Below are 23534 nucleotides of genomic sequence, written 5' to 3'. Positions count from 1 at the left end.
CACATAGGCTCAAAATAAAGGGATGGAGGAAGATCTACCAAGCATATAGAAAACAAAAAAACGCAGGGGTTGCAATCCTAGTCTCTGACAAAACAGACTTTAAACCCACAAAGATCAAAAGAGACAAAGAAGGCCATTACAGAAGGGTAAGGGATCAATGCAACAAGAAGAGCTAACTATCCTAAATATATATGCGCCCAATACAGGAGGACCCAGATTCCTAAAGCAAGTCCTTAGAGAACTACATAGAGACTTAGAATGCCACACAGTAATAATGGGAGACTTTAACACTCCACTGTCAACATTAGACAGATCAATGAGACAGAAAGTTAACAAGGATATCCAGGAATTGAACTCAGCTCTCCAGCAAGTGGACCTCTACAGAACTCTCCACTCCAAATCAACAGAATATACATTCTTCTCAGCACCACATTGTGCTTATTCCAAAATTGGCCACATAGTTGGAAGTAAAGCACTCCTAAGCAAATGTAAAAGAATAGAAATTATAACAAACTGTCTCTCAGACCACAGTGCAATCAAACTAGAATTCAGGATTAAGAAACTCACTCAAAACCGCTCAACTACATGGAAACTGAACAACATGCTCCGGAATGACTACTGGGTACATAACGAAATGAAGGCAGAGATAAAGATGTTCCTTGAATCCAATGAGAACAAAGACACAACATACCAGAATTTCTGGGACACTTTTAAAACAGTGTGTAGAGGGAAATTTATAGCTCTAAATGCCCACAAGAGAGAGCAGGAAAGGTCTAAAATTGACACCCTAACATCACAATTAAAAGAACTATAGAAGCAAGAGCAAACACATTCAAAAGCTAGCAGAAGGCAAGAAATAACTAAGATCAGAGCAGAATTGAAGGAGCTAGAGACACAAAAAAACTCTTTGAAAAATCAATGACCCCAGGAGTTGGTTTTTTGAAAAGATCAATAAAATTGATAGACTGCTAGCAAGACTAATAATGAAGAAAAGAGAGAAGAATCAAATAGATGCAATAAAAAATGACAAAGAGGATATCACCACCAACCCCACAGAAATACAAACTACGATGAGAGAACACTATAAACACCTCTACGCAAATAAACTAGAAAATCTAGAAGAAATGGATAAATTCCTGGACACATACACCTTCCCAAGACTAAACCAGGAAGAAGTCAAATCCCTGAATAGACCAATAACAGGCTCTGAAATTGAGGCTATACTTAATAGCCTACCAACCAAAAAAAGTGCAGGACCAGATGCATTCACAGCCGAATTCTACTAGAGATACAAGGAGGAGCTGGTACCATTCCTTCTGAAACTATACTAATCAATAGAAAAAGAGGGAGTCCTCCCCAACTCATTTTATGAGGCCAGCATCATCCTGATACCAAAGCCTGGCAGAGATACAACAAAAAAAGAGAATTTCAGACCAATATCTCTGATGAACATCATTGCAAAAATCCTCAATAAAATACTGGCAAACCAAATCTAGCAGCACATCAAAAAACTTATCCACCATGATCAAGTTGGCTTTATCTCTGGGATGCAAGGCTGGTTCAACATACCCAAATCAATAAACATAATCCAGCATATAAACAGAACCAAAAACAAAAACCACATGATTATCTCAATAGATGTAGAAAAGGCCTTCAACAAAATTCAACAGCCCTTCATGCTAAAAGCTCTCAATAAACTAGGTATTGATGGGATGTACCTCAAAATAATTAGAGCTATTTATGACAAACCCACAGTCAATATCATACTGAATGGGCAAAAACTGGAAGCATTCCCTTTGAAAACTGGCACAAGACAGGGATGCCCTCTCTCACCACTCCTATTCAACATAGTGTCGGAAGTTCTGGCCAGGGCAATCAGGCAGGAGAAAGAAATAAAGGGTATTCAGTTAGGAAAAGAGGAAGTCAAATTGTCCCTGTTTCCAGATGACATGACTGTATATTTAGAAAACCCCATTGTCTCAGCCAAAATCACCTTAAGCAGATAAGCAACTTCAGCAAAATCTCAGGATACAAAATCAATGTGGAAAAATCACAAGCATTCCTATACACCAATAACAGACAAACAGGGAGCCAAATCATGAGTGAACTCCCATTCACAGTTGCTTCAAAGAGAATAAAATACCTAGGAATCCAACTTACAAGGGATGTGAAGGACCTCTTCAAGGAGAACTACAAACCACTGCTCAAAGAAATAAAAGAGGACACAAACAAATGGAAGAACATTCCATGCTCGTGGATAGGAAGAATCAAAATCATGAAAATGGCCATACTGCCCAAGATAAATTATAGATTCAATGCCATCCCCATCAAGCTACCAATGAGTTTCTTCACAGAAGTGGAAAAAACTACTTTAAAGTTCAAATGCAACGAAAAAAGAGCCTGCATTGCCAAGACAATCCTAAGCCAAAAGAACAAAGCTGGAGGCATCACTCTACCTGACTTCAAACTATACTACAAGGCTACAGTAACAAAAACAGCATGGTACTGGAACCAAAACAGATATATAGACCAATGGAACAGAACAGAGCCCTCAGAAATAATGCCACAACCATCTGATCTTTGACAAACCTGAGAGAAACAAGAAATGGGGAAAGGATTCCCTATTTAATAAATGGTGCTGGGAAAACTGGCTAGCCATATGTAGAAAGCTGAAACTGGATCCCTTCCTTATACCTTATACAAAAAAAAAAAATTGAAGATGGATTAAAGACTTAAATGTTAGACCTAAAACCATAAAAACCCTAGAAGAAAACCTAGGCAATACCATTCAGGACATAGGCATGGCTAAGGACTTCACAACTGAAACACCAAAAGCAATGGCAAGAAAAGCCAAAATTAACAAATGGGATCTAATTAAACTAAAGAGCTTCTGCACAGTAGAAGAAACTACCATCAGAGTGAACAGGCAACCAACAGAATGGGAGAAACTTTTTACAATCTACCCATCTGACAAATGGCTAGTATTCAGAATCTACAAAGAACTTAAACAAATTTACAAGAAAAAATCATACAACCCCATCAAAAACTGGGCAAAGGATATGAACAGACACTTCTCAAAAGAAGTCATTTATGTAGCCAAGAGACACATGAAAAAATGCTCATCATCACTGGCCATCAGAGAAATGCAAATCAAAACCACAATGAGATACCATCTCACACCAGTTAGAATGGTGATCATTAAAAAGTCGGGAAACAACAGGTGCTGGAGAGGATGTGGAGAAATAGGAACACTTTTACAGTGTTGGTGGGACTGTAAACTAGTCCAACCATTGTGGAAGACAGTGTGGCAGTTCCTCAAGGATCTAGAGCTAGAAATACCATTTGACCCAGCCATCCCATTACTGGCTATGTACTCAAAGGATTATAAATCATGCTTCTATAACGACACTGCACACATGTATTTATTGAGGCACTATTCACAGTAGCAAAGACTTAGAACCAACCCAAATGTCTATCAATGATAGTGTGGATTAAGAAAATGTGGCACATATACACCATGGAACACTATGCAGCCATAAAAAGGATGAGTTCATGTCCTTTCTAGGGACATGGATGAAGCTGGAAACCATCATTCTGAGCAAACTATCACAATGACAGAAAAGCAAACACTGCATGTTCTCACTCATAGGTGGGAATTGAACAATGAGAACACTTGGACACAGGGTGGGGAACATCACACACCGGGGCCTATCATGGGATACCATTAGGAGATATTCCTAATATAAATGACCAGTTAATGGTGCAGCACACCAACATGGCAGATGTATACATATGTAACAAACCTGCACATTGTGCCCATGTACCCCAGAACTTAAAGTAAAATAAAAAATAAAAATAAAATTAAATAAAATTAAATAAAATAATAAACATATAGATGAGTGGAGCAGGCTAGAAACTCCAGAAAAATAAGCATTAGAATTAGTGGTATAAAAAACGTTTATTTAATGAATCATATTAAGACAAATCAGAAAAGAAACTAAAGTGATAACTTTATCTTTTACTATTCAAAAAACTGATTTTCTAGGTTATAAATAAGTACTATGAAAAATCAAACAGTGAAAGAAAACGTAAATTAGTCTCATTCTTAGGAATGTTACCCTAGGTATGACTTCATAGATATGAACATAAAGGAAAGATCATTAAAAATTGGCTAAATAATAATTTAAAATTTCTGTGCACAGAAACACCAAAATCAAAATTAAAAAGCAAACATCAAAATTTTGTGACAGTCAAAAGGGTATAACTTTTATGTAAAAATATTTTAACATTTATTTTAGATTATTTCTTTAATAAAAAATATATTAAAAGAAATTTTTAAAATAAATTTCTCCAACAGAAAAATGGACAGCAGATATTTTATCCCTATTGTTAATCAAATACATTTATATCAATAATAAAAAATTCAGTTAAAATCATTTATAAAATAAATACTGTAAGTATATAGTATCAGTTGGGAGGGGTACAGAGAAACAGATCTCAGTGTTACAGGAAGATGTAGATAATGTTTAGACATTTGGAGACATCTTTATGAAAATATGTACCAATTATATGAGAAAATAAAAATATATCTATGAGTTTCATTGACATTGAATATGTACAATCTCTCTGACCCAGATATATATACTTTTTTCTCTTTTAATTTAATTTTTTATTATAAAAAATTCATAAAACAAATCAATACAGGCAAATCTGTTTTTAGTTTTAATCAACATTGTATGAGTATGTTTGGTCATACAAGTAAACTTAGCAGAAAATCAAAATTTCTACTTTATTGCATTTCTGCATTATATTACCAACTTTACCAGAAATGGGTAATTGCTAAAGAAAACAATAATGAGTTACATTTTTGTTTCATTCATAATTTTAATAGTAATGGCTTTTGGTGTTTCACTAGAAACCAAAATCTTAGCTTTTGGGTGGAGACTGAAATGTATTCTATCTTAAGGGAGTAAATGTCTAGGAGTAAATCTATAATTCTGCTTTTTCAAAGAGTTTTATCAGGATAATTGTGAAATTTGTCAAATTAACTTCAGATATTAATAGAGATAATTTTTCTCTTCTTATTTGACATAATGATGTATTAATATGTTCCTAAACTTTAGAAATTATAGTCTTCTTGAGATTAGGCTATAGTAGGTAAGTTTCAATAGTTATTTCTGTATTTAATTTACTAAAAATTTTTTTTCTTTTAATCTTGGTAGATCAAGGTACGGATAAACTGCCAGATAGGAGTTTTACACCTGAAAGTGTAGAATCAGCTGCAGGACACATGGATCAAATTCAGACAAGTGAAGTTGACCAATACCAAAAATTGAGAAGTATGTATTATGTTGATAAATATGTTTTAAAATAATAGACATAGAGCACTTGATTATTTAAAAATATGTTATAAATGTGACTCAGCTCTATTTATGGCTTTATAGTTGAATTTTCCTTTAGGATGAATATTTTAAAACAATTTACCAAAAATTAGAGTTTCACAGAGTTAATGAATGCTGTAAAGCTATTAACACCACTCTTCTCATATTTTTTTTAAATTTATTTATTATTATTATACTACTGTATTTCTTAAATTTATTTGGTGAAGGAATCTGCCTTTTTCTTTTTCTTATACTAGTATTTCATGGAGTACCAGTTTGGGAAACACTTTTCTAGGAATTTTATAGAGCTATTAGAGATTACTTAAGTAATTGTGAATGGAATGTTAGAAATATGGACAGTGAAGGCCATTCTGATGAGGTCTTAGAAATGAGGAACGTGCTATCAGACACTGTAGGATATGCCATCCTTGTTATAAAGTGGGAAAGATCTTGACTGAATTGTGTTTGCATCCTAGTGTTTTATGAGAGGAAAAATATAGGAGTGATAAAACAGGATATTTGGTAGAAGAAATCTCTAAGCCAAGTCTTTAGGGTGCAGCATGACTTCTATTGACTATGTTTAATAAAATGCATTAAAAGATAAATTAAAGACAGAATTTATAATCAGAAGAGAAACAGCATGTGAAGATTTGGAAAATTTTCAGACTGGTCAAATTGAGAGAGCTCCTTTGGGAGAGAACACCAAGAGTGTGGCCAAGTGATTGTTTGATGAAGAGATTAGTATAGAGAGAAGCAAGACAGATGGTATTCAACAAGACATTGGGAGAATAACTCTGAATGCATTTACGAAATCATTGGGACTTCCCCTTCCATCAAGGCCCATAGTGTCAAGGCCTGAAGCCCAGAACTATTTCAAAGGTGGGGCCTCAGGTGCCCTTGGGATCTTGGATCTTGCTGTCCAGTGCCACCTCAAGTCTTTGTTCCCCACTTTCAGACACAGTGCTTCTTAGCCACCCCAGCTGTGGCTCATGAGGGCATAGGTGTGGTTCACATCACCCCTCTAGAATGTAAAAGACATAAACCTGTATGGTGCTATCCATGTAGTACTAACTCTGCAGAGAGTGCAAGACCTGTAGGGGCATGGCTACCTCTACCTAGATTTCAAAAGATGCCTTAAAGAAGCTTAGGACCCAGATAGAAAACTACCACAGGGGTGGAACCAACACAGAGTGCCCCCAGTATGATAATGCCTAGTGGAGCTGTTGGTACAGAGCCACTTCTGTGATACCCCACTAGGGCAATGCCTAGTAGAGCTGTTGGGGCAGTACTTCTTCCACAACCTCGTAACTGCAGAGCCACCAGCATGCAATACTAGACTGGGAGAGTTGCAGGCACTCAGGCTCAACCCATGAGTGTTACTGTATGGGCAGAGCCCATCAAAGCCATGGAGGCAGGGCTGCCCAGAGCCTTAGGGGCCCAACGTCCATGCCAGTGTGTCCAGAAGGCAGGACTTTAAGGCAAATAATATTATTATGGAGCCTTAAGACTTTATGTTTGCCCCATTAGGTTTTGGATTTAGTCAAGATCCATTATCCTTTATTTTTTCCTATTTCTTCCTTTTGTAGTAAAAATGTCTATCCTATGTCTATCCCACCATTGTATTTTAGAAACATGTAACTTGTTTGATGTCACACATTCACAGATGGAGAGAAATTTGCCTTTGGAAGAATCATATCTTGATTCTCACCCATGTCTGATTTAGATGATATTTAGATGAGACTCTGGACTTCAGACTTTTTGAGTTGATGCTAGAACTAGTTAAGACTATTGGGACTATTGAGATGCAATGAACATACTTTATGTGTGAGATGTACATGAATTCTGGAGGACTAGGGGTGGAATGCTATGATCTGAATGTATGTTTTTCCCTAAAATTCATATATTGGAACCTAAGACCCAATGTGATGGTATTAAGAGGTGGGGCCTTTGGGACATGATTAAGTCACAAGGACTCTACCCTTATGAATGGGATTAGTACCCTCCTAAAAGAGGTAGAAGGGAAGTCCTAGTCCCTTTTGTCTTGCAACCATGTAAGGACACAGCTCTCATCTTTGTCACTCTTCCATATGTGTATGTAAGGACACAGATAATGCAGCATCTATGAGGAACAGGCCCTCACCTGACCTTGAAACTGCTGTTCCTTGACCTTGTACTTCTCAGTTCTAAAATACTGTGGTTAAATGATTTGACCAATATCATCACATGGTTTATAGGTAGAGTAGCCAATATTTGAATGTGAGATTTCTCTTTTCTAGGTTATTGTTTGTCTTGCTTTAGCTTTTAAACTTTGAAGTCCTTATTTATTAACATCATTCCATACTGTTTTTAGTGACTTTAATTCTTCATTCATATCATCTTCAATTCTCCAGGACTGTTTTATTTCCATCACACTTGCCTCACTCAGATTTTTCCAGGAACACATTTGAAAAAAGCAAAAAACCCAGACCCTCTCAATTATAGAAATTAGATCCATTCACAAAACATTTAGGTCAATCTCAGCTGGATGTGCAATGCTGGCTGGGTATCCTCCTACATACACTCATACCTGCCCCTGCACTAGGTGTTGGAATCCACAGACTCCTAGGATTCAACATGTTCCAAACCAAACTTACCTTTACTCTGGACCTGATTGTTTTGATATGTTCCCTTTTATTATTGTAGCAAGGTTGAACATTATGAAAAAGCACAAAGAAGAAAATAACAGTCACTAATATGCCTACAAACCAGACTCAGAATTGGCCTTTGTTAACTGTCATATTGGCTTCTAGGCTTTTGTCTGTCTGTCTGTCTGTCTATCTATCTATCTATCAATCAATCATCAATTTTTGTGAGTATGTGGATACTATATAACTCACAATCCTTTATCTTAACATTATAATGTTACACATAAAGCTAAAGACCCCTCCCCTCGTGTTATTTGATTACCATCATTCTCAGTTATCTTTTTTACTTTCAGAGCTAAGCAAAATCTTATTTTTATGTACATCCTTTATTTCATAGAAATATATGGTATGTTTTTGTGTAGTTTTAAGTATATAACAGATTTACTATTTAGTAATACAAATAGTTCTTAATACTAATAGTATTTTAGTATTAGTATGACTTAGTATCTAATAGTGTTATTAGTAATATAATTATTAGTAGTATTAATAGTATAATAAATGTTATTATACTATTTCAACTTAAATAGTATATAATAAATGTTGTTATTGGTAGAATTGGATTTCCCTGCCAGATAAATTATACAATGTTTCCTGCAAACCTTTTGATTTGTATCTATTTATATATTTGTTTGTTTGTTTTTGAGTGTTTTATTTTTCAAGTTTTGTTTCCTTCCTTTCTTCTCTACCAAACTGAAACTTTACATTCCATTATTTGTTTGTCCTCAATTTTTTGTCTTAACAAATGTATTTAGTCTTATACATAACTTTTGCTATGTCTAAAGCTAATCAGTATCTTTAGCTCCATTACAAATAAAAGAACCTTAGAAATATTTTACTTCCATTTATACTCTTAAATTGCTTTCTCACTCCAAACTAATCAAAAAAACAAAACTTTTAAAGTGTTAATAAGTTTGAATATGTGTGTTCAGCCATCATTATTTGCTTTTTTCATGCTTTCTGTATCAGTTAATAGCATGTTTAGTCATGGGTGAAAATCATCTTTCTCTTTTTTTCTTGCATTTTCATGACTACTAGTCAGGCAGAACATCTTTTATTCCTTACCTCTTTTCATTTCCTTTTCTGTTATGTTGTACCCTTTGCCCATTTTTTATTAGGTTGTCTGCTTTTTTAAAACATTCTAGGTGCTTTTATATATTAACAAAATAAGTCAGATAGCACATACTTTTAAAATCATTTTATAGTTCTATCTTTTATATGTTGGCACATATTTTTTCAATTTATTGTGGTCTTGTATGTTTCTACTTTATTTACAATTCTATGTTTCTGTTCTTACTTAGGAATGTCCCTTTAACTTCAAGGTTATATGGATATTTTTCTATGTTTTCTTTTAGCATTTGCTTATTTTTACATGCAGTTTTTAATCCATCCAGCACATGTATTTCATAAGGTATGTGATTGTTATAAATACTTTTGCTTTCTTTCATAGGGCTAGGAAATCCTATTTCCAATATCTAACTCTTAATATTGACAGAGAAACAGATTCAAACATGCTCACAACTTACCTAATGCTAATTAACTCATAAAACTGAAATATGATATGTAAAGGCCCAACATTATATAAATGATCAAAAATGCAATTGTCTACAAAAACATAGGGTCAAAAAACCAAGAAAGCTTAATGAAAGACATACAGTAAGTATATCGAATAATTTAAATTCACATTTTATATAAGCATTCTTAAATTATATAAAAACGCATAATGCAATTATCATGTTTAACTAGTATCATGTTACTGATTATGAGACATGTCCTTTTTAGGTAACATAAGGAAGCAGAAATGTTAACAATCAAATTGTGAAACAGTGCTTTATTTTTCATTTATTGTAATGTACTTCAATTTTGGAGAAGCTAAATGTAAAAATACATGCGTTATTAAAAGTATAGTAATAATGTTTTTAAGACATGAACACCCAAAACAAGATGGCTCAGAAAGGTTCAAAATAAAGATTATCACCCCACCCTGCACACACAACACAAATTGAAATTGAAAGTAAATAGAAGATAGAAGTATTCCTTCACCTTAATTCTGACTTCCTCAACATCTATTTTCAGCTAAACTATGAGAGAAAGACCCCAAATTGTGTGCTAGTCATGGTGATAATCAGTATATTTAACAACACTGGTATGGCAATATATTAATAATATAACATACGAATTCAGAAATGGAAGTAATTGTATTTTATTCTCTAAAAGTAACGATTATGGTACTCCCAATCATTGTCAGTTTCAGGCTATAATAAATTCACTAGACAAAACAGACTTTAAACTAATATTACATTTATTTGGCTTCTTAACATAATAAAGAAGAGGGAATACAGAAAGCACAGTGTCTCTCTCACTGGGGCACCCAGCAGCTACCACGTACCTTGTTTCTTTTGTTCTCTTCACCTATATTGACCATGTGCATCTACTAATAAAGGAATAAAAGGGTCTATGGTACTTGATACAGAAAAGCCACATTTCCCATAAACATCTTGCCTGCCTTTAAACTGTCTCTAGAACTTCCATTGGTGTACTCCTATTGCTTGAGCTTCTAAAACACCTCTCCATTCATCTTTAATGGTATTAGGCTCCATGGTAAGTAGCATAGCATAGAGCCCCTCTTAGAGATGGTTTTATAATTTCTCAGAGTTGTTTCTGGTATAATGCATAAGATTAATAAGTGCTCTTTCCTGAATGGCCTTTTCCAAGCGGATGGCCAACTGTGGTAGTTTTATGTCAGCTTGACTAGACTCTAGTACCTGGTTGCATGGTCAAACACAAGTCTAGATGTTACTGTGAGGGTGTTTGTATTAGATATAATTAACATTTAAATCACCAGGCTTTCAGGGAAACAGCTTACCTTCCATAATGTGGGTGAACCTCATTGAGTCAGGTGAAGGTCTTGAGAGAAAAGACTGAGATCCCCAAAGAAGGAATTCTGCCTCCACAATGCCTTTGACTTAAGACTGAAATGTTGACTCCTGCCACAGTTTCCAGCCTGCCAGCCAGCCCTAAATATCCCATGAGACAGTTCCTTAAAACTTCTCTCACTCTTTCTCCCTCTCTCCTTTCTGCTTCTGGAGAACCCTCACTAATACATATTTTGGTACCAGGAATGATTCTAAAGGAACATAATTTTAAGGATGAATTTTCTGAATTGGTTCTGGGGTTTTGGGAATTAGTTCACCAATATTATTAGTTTTAAACGCAGAAATAACTCTATCTCCAGTAGTAAAGAGAGCACTGATACCGTGGCATCATATGGTAATAGGACACAAAATACCACCACTGGATACTCCTGATCAAATACTTAAAAACAGCAGGTTTCTGAGTGACCATTTATTTGATACCTTAACATATTTTTGCCAAAGTAATGAGTATAATGATATTAGCTGGTTACTCTTACTATGTTAGACAAAGTGGGGAAAGAAAAGGATGAGCTTGGAATTCAAATTTCCATCCCAAGAGCCACATAATGACCTACAACTTTCTATGACTAACCTGAAAGAAACCCTGGTCTCCTATAGCTACAGATTGCTGAAAACTAGCTCAGATTGCTGAAAACCATACCCAGAGTCTCATCCTGTGAGTGACTGAATTATAATGCAAGTTGAATTCCCACTTTTATAGGATATCTTCTGTTAAAATGAGAGCATTGATTAGGATAGAACAAAATCCTAAAACCTGGAATGAGGAAATATGGGAAGATCCTAATGAAGCTAGGGATGTTTACTTCTAAACTCTGCTGAGTCCTCCTTGCCATTAGAAGCAGGCTTTCTAGAGACTGATGTCAGCAACATGGTGGAATAGGAGGTTCCTTACTTTTCTCCCTCCCACAGATGCAGAAAATAAACATTTCTGCATGGATCAATTCTCTCTGAGAGCCAGAAAGTGGTTGAGTGACTCCTACACATTGGGAAACTGAAAAAATATCCACCTAATGGGTAGGGAAAGCAAAGACTCATGCACAAACTTCATCCTAAGCACAATGTCATACAATTGGGAAATAATCCACAATTCATAACTTCTTCCAGAGGAATGAAGGATTTGGACCACATATAGAGTTCTGCAACATTTACAGTTTCTGCCAGAGGGTTTGGCTCTTAAATTACCTACTTCAGGGAGTGGAGGGAACTTGGAAGTCATGAGTTTGCCTAGAGAAGAGAGAGCAAAGAGATAGTTTTGAATGAGTGTGCGGGCACTTCTCGTGGCTAGTTATAGGTCCCCAGAATCTAGTTTCTTCCTGGAAGTAGTTTGTTGGCACACTCTTCCAGAAGCTGCCTGATATATATATATATACACACACACACACACACACACACTACCCAGAGTCACATAGATTCAACACAGTGCTTATCAATATTCCAATTACATTTTTAGAGAAACAGAAAACAAAAATTCGATTACTTCTATAGAATCACAACAGACATCACTGTTGTGATGTCTTTGTAATACAATTGTTTTAAAGCCAAAACAGTCTTTAAAAAGAAAAACAAAGTTACAGGCATCACACTTTCTGGTTTCAAATTGTATTACAGAGCGATTTTAAAATATAAAAATATTTTTTAAAAACAACTATGGTACTGGTATAAAAACAGATATATAGACTGATGGAAGAGAATAGAGGGCCCAGAAATAAACACAACCATATATGTCAACTAATTTTCACAAGGCCATCAAGAAGACACAGTGGGAGAATGGCCATCTCTTTAACAAATAGTGTTGGGAAATCTGAATACTCAAACGCAAAATAATGAAACTGGACCTTATTTTATAACATTCACAAAAAAAAAAATGGATTGAAGACCTAAACATAACACCTTTAACTATAAAACTCCTTGAAGAAAACATAAGGGAAAAACTTCTTGATATTGATCTTGGCAATAATTTTTGGATATCTAACCAAGAGCCTGAGACACAAAAGCAAAAGTATACAAGTGGAAGTATAATGAAACTAAAACTTTTCTGGACAAAGGAAACAATGCAGAAAATGAAAAGACAGCAACAGATTCAGAGAAAAAACATTTGTGAATCATATATTGTTAGATAAGCAGTTGATATTCAAAATATGTAAGGAACTCACACACTCAACAGCAAAATAACAATAATAGTCTGATAAAAATGGGAAAAGAACCTAAATAGACACTTTTTGAAATAAGACATACAAATGGTCAACAGGCATATGAAAAGATGCTCAACATCACTAATCATCAGGGAAATGCAAATAAAAACCATGAGTTATCATCACACACCTATTAGAATGGCTGTTATCAAAAAGATAACATGTTGGTGAGGTTATGGAGAAACAGAATCCTTATATACTGTATAGGTGGTGAAAAACAATAGGGAATTTCTTTAAAAAATTAAAAATAGGATTACCATATAACCCAGCAATTCCCCTTCTGGGTACATACCCAAAGGAAATGAAATAAATACCTAGTAAAGATATTTGCATCCCTGTGTCCATGCAACAGTACTCACAATAACCCCAAGATGAAAACAACTTGTTTGTCAGTGGATGTATTGGTAAAGAAATTGTGGTGTTCTCATACAATGGAATATTATTCTTCCTTTTAAAAATGAGATACTACCATTCTCAACAACATGGATGAACCTGGAAGACATGCTAAGTGAAATAAGCCAGGCACATAAAGAAAAATACTGCACGATCTCACATATATGTTGAATCTAAAAAGTCATACTCATGGAAGTAGAAGGTGGAATGGTGGTTACCTGAGGCTGGGGGAAGGGGGAGAAATGGGGAGATGTTACAAAAGGGCACAAAATTTCAGATAGGAGTATTAATTTCTGGAGAGCTACTGTATAGCATCGTCATTATAGTTAATAAAATATTCTGTATACTTGAAAATTGCTAAGAGAGTAGACTTTATTCTTACTACAAAAATTGGTATGTGAGGTGATAATTAACTTGATTTAATCATTCTGCAATATATACATGTACCAAAACACCACTCATACCCCATAAATATATACAATAAAAAAACAGGGCTGGGCGTGGTTGCTGCTCACGCCTGTAATCCCAACACTTTGGGAGGCCGAGGCGGGCGAATCGCAAGGTCAGGAGATTGAGACCATCCTGGCTAACATGGTGAAACCCTGTCTCTACTAAAAACACAAAAAATTAGCCGGGCATGGTGACCAGCGCCTGTAGTCCCAGCTACTCAGGAGGCTGAGGCGGGAGAATGGCGGGAACCCGGGAGGCAGAGCTTGCAGTGAGCCGAGATGGCGCCACTTCACTCCAGCCTGGGCAACAGAGCGAGACTCCGTCTCTAAAAAAGAAAACAAAACAAAACAAAACAAAAAAGCTGAAGCAGCCTTTTCATTCCTTCATTCCTGTTGGAAGAGATTAATCCTGCTCTGTCCGAAGAAACTATAATTGCCTCCCTTGAGATACTTACCTTGCAAAACACTTCTGATTCTCCTCAAGACTCAACCCCACCACCCTCTTTTGCCTGTAGACCTATAATAAGACTCAAGTCCTACCAGCCCCCTAAAGATTAAGCACAAAGTTTCACTCATGAGAAGGTGCACTGCATTCCAAAAGAACTACATAATTTTTCTAATTTGTTTAGACAGAAATCAGGGGAATATGTTTGGGAATCAATATTGCATGTATAGGATGAAGATGAAAAGAACAAAGTTAGATCACACCAAATTTATTGATATGGTATAATTTATTTATCACTAAGCAGAGATTGTTGGTTTAATGTTGCAGCATGGAGGTTACAAAGGACTGTAACAGTCAGTTTGGTTGGCGGAAACATGGACCAAAAGGTGGCCTATACTAAGTGAAGCTGAAATGCAGAATTGCCTTGGTTTACTGAAAAGGAAGGGATTCAAAGGCCTAGGAAAATTGGAATGTTAATGTGGATTTATCATTTAAGATCTGCTAACCCAAAGAGAATAAAATACCTAGGAATCCAACTTACAAGGGATGTAAAGGACCTCTTCAAGGAGAACTACAAACCACTGCTCAGTGAAATAAAAGAGGACACAAACAAATGGAAGAACATACCATGCTCATGGATAGGAAGAATGAATATCATGAAAATGGCCATACTGCCCAAGGTTACTTATAGATTCAATGCCATCCCCATCAAGCTACCAATGAGTTTCTTCACAGAATTGGAAAAAACTGCTTTAAAGTTCATATGGAATGAAAAAAGAGCCCGCATCTCCAAGACAATCCTAAGTCAAAAGAACAAAGCTGGAGGCATCACGCTACCTGACTTCAAACTATACCACAAGGCTACAGTAACCAAAACAGCATGGTACTGGTACCAAAACAGAGATATAGACCAATGGAACAGAACAGAGTCCTCAGAAAAAATACCACATATCTACAGCCATCTGATCTTTGACAAACCTGAGAGAAACAAGAAATGGGGAAAGGATTCCCTATTTAATAAATGGTGCTGGGAAAATTGGCTAGCCATAAGTAGAAAGCTGAAACTGGATCCTTTCCTTACTCCTTATACGAAAATTAATTCAAGATGGATTAGAGACTTAAATGTTAGACCTAATACCATAAAAACCCTAGAGGAAAACCTAGGTAGTACCATTCAGGACATAGGCATGGGCAAAGACTTCATGTCTAAAACACCAAAAGCAACGGCAGCAAAAGCCAAAATTGACAAATGGGATCTCATTAAACTAAAGAGCTTCTGCACAGCAAAAGAAACTACCATCAGAGTGAACAGGCAACCTACAAAGTGGGAGAAAATTTTTGCAATCTACTCATCTGACAGAGGGCTAATATCGAGAACCTACAAAACGCTCAAACAAATTTACAAGAAAAAAACAACCCCATCAAAAAGTGGGCAAAGGATATGAACAGACATTTCTCAAAAGAAGACATTCATACAGCCAACAGACACATGAAAAAATGCTCATCATCACTGGCCATCAGAGAAATGCAAATCAAAACCACAATGAGATACCATCTCACACCAGTTAGAATGGCGATCATTAAAAAGTCAGGAAACAACAGGTGCTGGAGAGGATGTGGAGAAATAGGAACACTTTTACACTGTTGGTGGGATTGTAAACTAGTTCAACCATTATAGAAAACAGTATGGCGATTCCTCAAGGATCTAGAACTAGATGTACCATATGACCCAGCCATCCCATTACTGGGTATATACCCAAAGGATTATAAATCATGCTGCTATAAAGACACATGCACACGTATGTTTATTGTGGCACTATTCACAATAGCAAAGACTTGGAATCAACCCAAATGTCCATCAGTGACAGACTGGATTAAGAAAATGTGGCACATATACACCATGGAATACTATGCAGCCATAAAAAAGGATGAGTTTGTGTCCTTTGTAGGGACATGGATGCAGCTGGAAACCATCATTCTTAGCAAACTATCACAAGAACAGAAAACCAAACACCGCATGTTCTCACTCATAGGTGGGAACTGAACAATGAGATCACTTGGACTCAGGAAGGGGAACATCACACACCGGGGCCTATCATGGGGAGGGGTGAGGGGGGAGGGATTGCATTGGGAGTTATACCTGATGTAAATGAGGAGTTGATGGGTGCTGACGAGTTGATGGGTGCAGCACAGCAACATGGCGCAAGTATACATATGTAACAAACCTGCACGTTATGCACATGTACCCTAGAACTTAAAGTATAATAATAAAAATTAAATAAATAAAAATAAAAATAAAAAAATAATAATCAAATAATGTAATTAAAATAAACCAAATAATTTCATTAAATATAAATTTAATATTTGGACAATATCCTCAAAAAAAAAAAAAAAAAAAGATCTGCTAACCCATCTTAGGAGGGTCCAGAGGACATACCTTTCACCACAACTGTGAGAAATGTGAAGACAGCCCAAGCATTCTCAAACAGCCCTGTGGTTGCTCTTCTCTATTGGTCAGAAATCACACTGGATGTTGCTGCTACTGAATTGGGAATCTTAGATGCAATAGGAATAATTGGGTCTCAGAGGCCAAGTAGTGGTGTTTAAACATCTGAAACAACAGTGTTACAACAGTTACCACAATGGAAATCAGAGTCAAAGTAGAAATCAGAATAGTCTGGCTTGAGTTATCTATGGCATTGGCTAGTTGATCATTGTGTTTACTGAAGTGACATAAATGGTCGATCTGCTAAATTCCTTCTTAATCTGTATAAGCAGAAGAGTTCTAGATCAAGTGGACAAAAGTCTAATTTAAATAATAAAAACACAGTCATGGCCTCTCAGTCAATTCCCAGACTTGATCAAGTTTACAGACTCAGGACCCCTTGAAGGAAGGGTACCCTTGAGGAAGGACCCAGTATACTGCCAAAAATTTATACCTTTAATTTTTCTCCCAGCCTTCCTCAAAGGGACCTATGGCCTTTTTGCTGGGGCTACTATGCAACATATAAAAGAAAATAAGATTTTTAAAGGATTAATGGACAGTGCCTCTGAACTGACACTAATTCCAAAAGGTCAAAAATGTCATGATGGTCCACTGGAAAGGAAGCTATGGAGGGCAAGTGATCAATGGAATTTTAGCACAGATCTGTCTCACAATGGATCCAGTGGGAGCTGAACTCATCCTCTTGTCATTTCCCCAGTTCGTCAATGTATAATTGAATAAATATACTCATCAACTTGCAGAATTTTCACATTGGTTTCCTGACCTGTGGAGTAAGGACCATTATGGTAGAAGAGGCCAATTAGAAGCTACTAGAACTGCTTCTACCTAGGAAAATTGTAAACCAAAAGCAATATTACATTCCCAGAGAGATCTGGAAGATTAGTGACTTCATCAAGGACTCAAGAAATGAAGAGGTTGTGATTTCAACCACACCCTTCAACTCACCTATTTGGCCTGTTCAGAAAACAGATGGATCTCAGGGAATAACAGTGGATTATCATAAATTTAAATAGACGGTGATTCTAATTATAGATACTGTACTAAATAATGATTTCATTGCTTGAGCAAATTAACATATCCCCTGGTAATTGGTATGCAAATACTGATCTGGAAAATTGCTTTATTTTCTGCTTTCCTATAGTGAAGAAGCAGTTTTCTTTTAGCTGGAAAGTCTAACAATGCATCTTGACTGTCCTACCTTGAGGGTAAATTAGTTCTCCCCCTCTATATCATAATTTAGTTTGCCAGGAACTTGAAAGCCTTTCTGCAAGATATCATACGTGTTTGTTACATTGATGATATGCTGACTGGACCTCTTGGGTAAAAAGTAGTCTAGATATATTAGTAAGATATTTGCATGTCAGGAGGTGGGACATGAATTCAAAAAATTTAGGGGCCTTCTACATCATGAAATTTTTAGAAGTCTAGTGGAATGGGACATGTCAAGATATTCCTTCTGAAATAAGGAAAAATTGTTGCATCTGGCCTCTCCTACCAAAAAACAGTTATAATGCCTATTTGACCTCTCTGTATATTAAGGCAACATATTCCTTATTTGGGCGTGCTACTGTGGCTCACTTACTGAGTGACCTGGAAATCTGTTAGTTTTGAGTGGGACCAAGAACAAGAGAAGGTTCTGTAACAGGTACAGGGTGCTCTTCCACTTGGAAAACATGATCCTACAGATCCAGTGGTGCTGGAAGTGACAGTAGCAGATAGGGATGCTCTTTAGAGCCCTTGGCAAGTTCCTATAGGTGAATAACAGTGCAGGCCCCTTGGAGCAAAGCCATCTCATTCTCTGCAAATAATTATCCTTTTTGCATAACAGTTCTTTGCCTGCTATTGGGTGTTAGTAGAAACTGAACACTTAACCATGGACCACCAAGTTGCCAAGCAATCTGAGCTGCCCACCATGAACTGGGTGTTATCTGACCCTCCAAATAGTTTGGCATGCAGGTAGTACTCCATCATCAAATAGAAGTGGTGTACATGAGACAGTGCTCAAGCAGGCTCTGAAGACACAAGTAAAATATATGATGTAGCCAAATACCCATGGTCTCCACTTCTGCTACATTACCTCCTCTCTCCCAGCCTACTCTCTTTAGTACCCCTTTCAGCAATATGAGGTTAAAACCAGGTACTATGAATACTATGATTTTTGGTTCTTGTGATGGTGCTTTTTTGTGTTGTTAGTTGTTAAAATTTGATGTTTCTGTAAGGGGGATCAATAGTGTAGACTTCCATCAGCCATCTTGCTCTAATCCTGCCAGGCTCTTTTCAACCACCAGATCTTGCATGAACTAATACTAATAGAGTAACAACTCACTCATTACTGTGGAGAGGACACCAAGCCATTCATGACAAATTTTATCCCATAGCCAAAACACCTCCCACTGGGCACATATCCAACATTGGTGATCAAGTGTCAACATGAGATTTGGAGGGGAGACATATGCAAACCATATTACTTTTCCATTGAATTTTTGTTCAGCCACTGTTCTGGGGGTTGTAAGAGATATGATATGTTCATACTATATTTTGCTTTTTACCTAATATTTATACACTGGTCATGTTAAATGTGATTCTTTGTCCAAATGAGATATATTTCAGGGAGCCAAGTGGTATAACATGTGTTTTTCTAAACTATTGATTGTATTTTCTGCCTTGGCTTCTTTTAGAAGAAATTTAAAAACCAAAATAGAACAACTATCTATTCCTTTACAAATTTATTTGTGAAGTGGAGGCAGAGCAAAATGGCTGAATAGAATGCTCCAGCAGTCATCCTCCTCTTCTCCCTGCAGGAATATCAAATTGAACAACTATCCATACAAGAGAGCACCTTCATAGAACCAAAAAGTCAGCTGTCTGAAGAAGGATGGGTACAAGCAAGTCCAGACTGCAAAAACTAGCATAAATACCTAAACTTTGCAATGCCCAGACATTAACAAATGTCCACAGGCATCAAGAATATATAGGAAAATATAACCTCCCCAAACTGATTGAATAAGGCATCAGTAACCAGTTCTGGCAAAACAGAGATATGTGACCTTTTAGAGAATTTAAATGGCTGTTTTGAGGAAGCTGAATGATCTTCAAGATAACATAGAGAAGGAATACAGAAATTTATCAGAGAAATTTAACAAAGAGATTGAAGTAATAACTTTAGAAACACCCAGAAATTCTGGAGTTGAGAAATTCAACGGACATATACAAAAATGCATAAGAGTATCTTAACAGCAGAAGTGATCAAGTAGAAGAAAGGATTACTGACTCAAAGACAGGCTTTTGAAAATACAGAGAAGAAAAAAAATGGAAAAGAATGCAGTATGCTTACAAGATTGTATGGCTATTTAAATAACATTATTTAAATTTACAAGTATGTATTTAATACTTGTATTTAACATTACAAGTATAGCTATTTAAATAACATTAATTCCTTTCTTTCATCAGTATTCTGTATTTTTCCTTGTAGAGATCTTTCTCCTCCTTGGTTAAATATATTCCTAAGTATTTTATTTGTAGCTATTGTAAATGGGATTACCTTCTTGATTTGATTCTCAGCTTGTTAAGGTATACAGAAATGCCAGTAATTTTTGTGCATTGGTTTTGTATCCTGAAACTTTACTGAATTTGTTTATGAAATCTAAGAGTTTTGGAGAAGTCTTTAGGTTTTTCTAGATATTAGATCATATTATCAGTGAATAAAGATCATTTGACTTCCTGTTTTCCTATTTTGATGTCTTTTATTTTTTTCTCTTGCCTGACTGCTCTGCGTAGGACTTCCAGTATTATGTTGAATAGGAGTGGTGAAAGTGGGCATCCTTGTTCCACTTCTTAGAAGACTGCTTTTAACTTTTCTGTGTTCACTATGATGTTGGCTGTGGGTTTGTCATATCTGTCCTTTATTATTTTGAGGTATGTTTCTTCTATACCTAGTTGATTGAAGATTTTTATCCTGAAGAAATGCTGAACTTTATCAAATACCATTTTTGCGTATGTTGAGATTATCAAAAGGGCTTTATTTTTAATTCTGTTTATGTGTTGAATCACATTTATTTATTTTCATATATTGAACCGTCCTTGAATCCATGGAATAAACCCCACTTAATCATGGTATATTATATTTTGATGTGCTATTGGATTTAGTTTGCTAGCATTTTGTTGAAGATTTTTTCAACTATAATCAGCAGGGATTTGGGTCTGTAGTTTTTTGTGTGTCCCTGTTCAGCTTTGGTATTAGGGTGGCTTCATAGAATGAATTATAGAGGATTCTCTCTTTTTTATAATTTTTGGAACGGTTTCAACAGGGTTGGTACCAGTTCCTCTTTGCACATTTGGTAGAATTTGGCTGTCAATCCATCTAGTTCTGTGGTTTTATTTTTTTAATTGGGAGATTTTTATTACTAGTTCAATCTTACTACTCCTTATTGGTCTGTTCAGGATTTCTGTTTCTTCCTGCTTCAATCATGGAAAGTTGTATGTTTCCAGAAATTTATCCATTTCCTCTAGGTTTTTCTCTTTTTGAGTGTATAGTTATTCATGTACTCTGATAATCTTTTTAAATTTCTGTGGTATCAGTTCTTATGTCTCCTTTTTCATATCTGATTATGTTTACTTGGATTTTTTTTCTTGGTTAATCTAGATAGTGATATATCAATTTTTAAAACTCTTTTCAGGGAACCGAGTTTTCATTTTGTTGATCCATTGTATTATTATTATTTCTTTTTAAAATTATACTTTAAGTTCTGGGATACATGTGCAGAATGTGCAGGTTTGTTACACAGGTATACATGTGCCATGGTGGTTTGCTGCACCCATCAACCCGTCATCTACATTAGGTATTTCCCTAATGATTTCCCTCCCTGAGCCCTCCAGTCCTCAACAGGTCCCAGTGTGTGATGTTCCCCTCCCTGTGTCCATGTTTTCTCATTGTTCAACTCCCACTTATGATGAGAACATGCAGTGTTTGTTTTTCTGCTCCTTTGTTAGTTTGCTGAGAATGATGGTTTCCAGCTTCATCCATGTACCTGCAAAGGACATGAACTCATCCTTTTTATGGCTGCATAGTATTCCATGGTATATATGTGCCACATTTTATTTTATCCGGTCTATCATTGATGGGCATTTGGGTTTGTTCCTAGTCTTTGCTATTGTGAACAGTGCTGCAGTAAACATACATGTGCATGTGTCTTTACAGTAGAATGATTTATAATCCTTTGGCTATGTACCCAGTAATGGGATTGCTGGATCAAATGGTATTTCTGGTTCTAGATCCTTGAGGAATCACCACCCTGTCTTCCAGACTGGTTGAACTAATTTACATTGTATTATTTTTAAGTCTCAGTTCATTTAGTTCTGCTCTTATCTTTGTTATTTCTTTCCTTCTGCTAGTTTTAGGTTTGGTTTGTTGTTGTGTTTCTACATCCTTCAGGAGCAGAGTAGGGTTGTTAACTTGTGATATTTATTTTTATTTGATGTAGGCATTTAACGTTAAAAACCTCTGTCTTAGCACTGCTTTTGCTGTATTCAAGAGGTTTTGGTATATTGTATCTCCATTTTCACTTGTTTCAGACAATTTTTAAATTTCCGTCTTAATTTCATTATTGACCCAAATATCATTCAGGAGCATGTTGTTTAATTTCCATGTATTTGTATAGTTTCAAGAATTCCTCTTGAAATTGATTTCTAGTTTTATTCCTTTTGGTCTGAGAAGATACTTGATAAGATTTTGATTTTATAAAATTTATCAAGATTTGTTTTGTGGCCTATTATATGGTCTGTCTTGGAGAATGTTCCATGTGCTGATGAGAAGAATGTGTATTCTGAAGATCTTGGGTAGAATTTACTATAGACGCCCATTAAGTTTATTTGTTTTAGCATGTCATTTAAGTCTATTGTTTCTCTGTTGACTTTTTGTCTCAAAATCTTTTAAGTATTATCAGTGGTCTATTGAAGTCCCACTATTATTGTTTTGCTATCTTATTTCTTATGTGTAGTAGTAATAGTTTTATGACTCTACGAGCTCCAGTGTTTGGTACATATAAATTTAGGATTGTAATATCTGCTTGTTGAATTGATCTTTTTATCATTATATAGTTACCATCGTTGTCTTTTTTCTTTTTACAGTTGTTGCTTTTAAGTATTTTGTCTGATATAAGAATAGCTACTCTTGCTCACTTTTGGTTTCCAGTTGTGTACAATACCTTTTTAATCCCTTTTCCTTGAGTTTATATGAATCTTCTGTGTTAGATGAGTCTACTGAATACAGCAGAGATTTGGGTTGTGATTTTTTTATCCATTCTGCCATTGTGAATATTTTAAGTGGATCATTTAGGCCATTTACATTCAATGTTAATATTAAGATGTGAGGTACTATTTTCTTCATCATGTTAAGTGTTACCTAATTTTTTTAACTGTGTTTTTATTTTATAGGTCCTGTGAGTTTTAAGCTTTCAAGAAATTATATTTTGGTACCTATTGGGCTTTTGTTTCAAGGTTTAGAATTCTTTTAGTATTTCTTGTAGTGCTGCTTTGGTAGTGACAAATTTCCT

The 23534-nt window shown here is 35.7% G+C and overlaps 1 protein-coding gene and 1 long non-coding RNA gene across 13 annotated transcripts in view; one reads left to right on the top strand and one right to left on the bottom strand.

The window, feature by feature from the left end:
- The window catches only part of LOC105479927 (coiled-coil domain containing 7), a 436030-nt gene that overhangs the window by 314171 nt on the left and 98325 nt on the right, over nt 1-23534 (top strand). For 11 of the 12 annotated variants that reach the window (XM_071070238.1, XM_071070242.1, XM_071070239.1 and 8 more), the window contains one exon: nt 5223-5339. The exons of the other annotated variant lie outside the window; for it this stretch is intronic. In XM_071070238.1, coding sequence (XP_070926339.1) covers nt 5223-5339 — 117 coding nt within the window. The remainder of the gene's footprint in view (nt 1-5222; nt 5340-23534) is intronic. 12 annotated transcript variants of the gene reach the window in all.
- The window catches only part of LOC105479926 (uncharacterized), a 75194-nt gene that overhangs the window by 6282 nt on the left and 45378 nt on the right, over nt 1-23534 (bottom strand). Inside the window, exon 2 of the long non-coding RNA XR_986172.2 lies at nt 16915-17088. This is a non-coding gene — a long non-coding RNA (uncharacterized lncRNA). The remainder of the gene's footprint in view (nt 1-16914; nt 17089-23534) is intronic.

The sequence above is a fragment of the Macaca nemestrina genome, chromosome 9 (genome assembly GCF_043159975.1).
Source record: "Macaca nemestrina isolate mMacNem1 chromosome 9, mMacNem.hap1, whole genome shotgun sequence".
Taxonomy (NCBI): Eukaryota; Metazoa; Chordata; class Mammalia; order Primates; family Cercopithecidae; genus Macaca; species Macaca nemestrina.
This window is presented reverse-complemented; position numbering and strand designations above follow the sequence as displayed.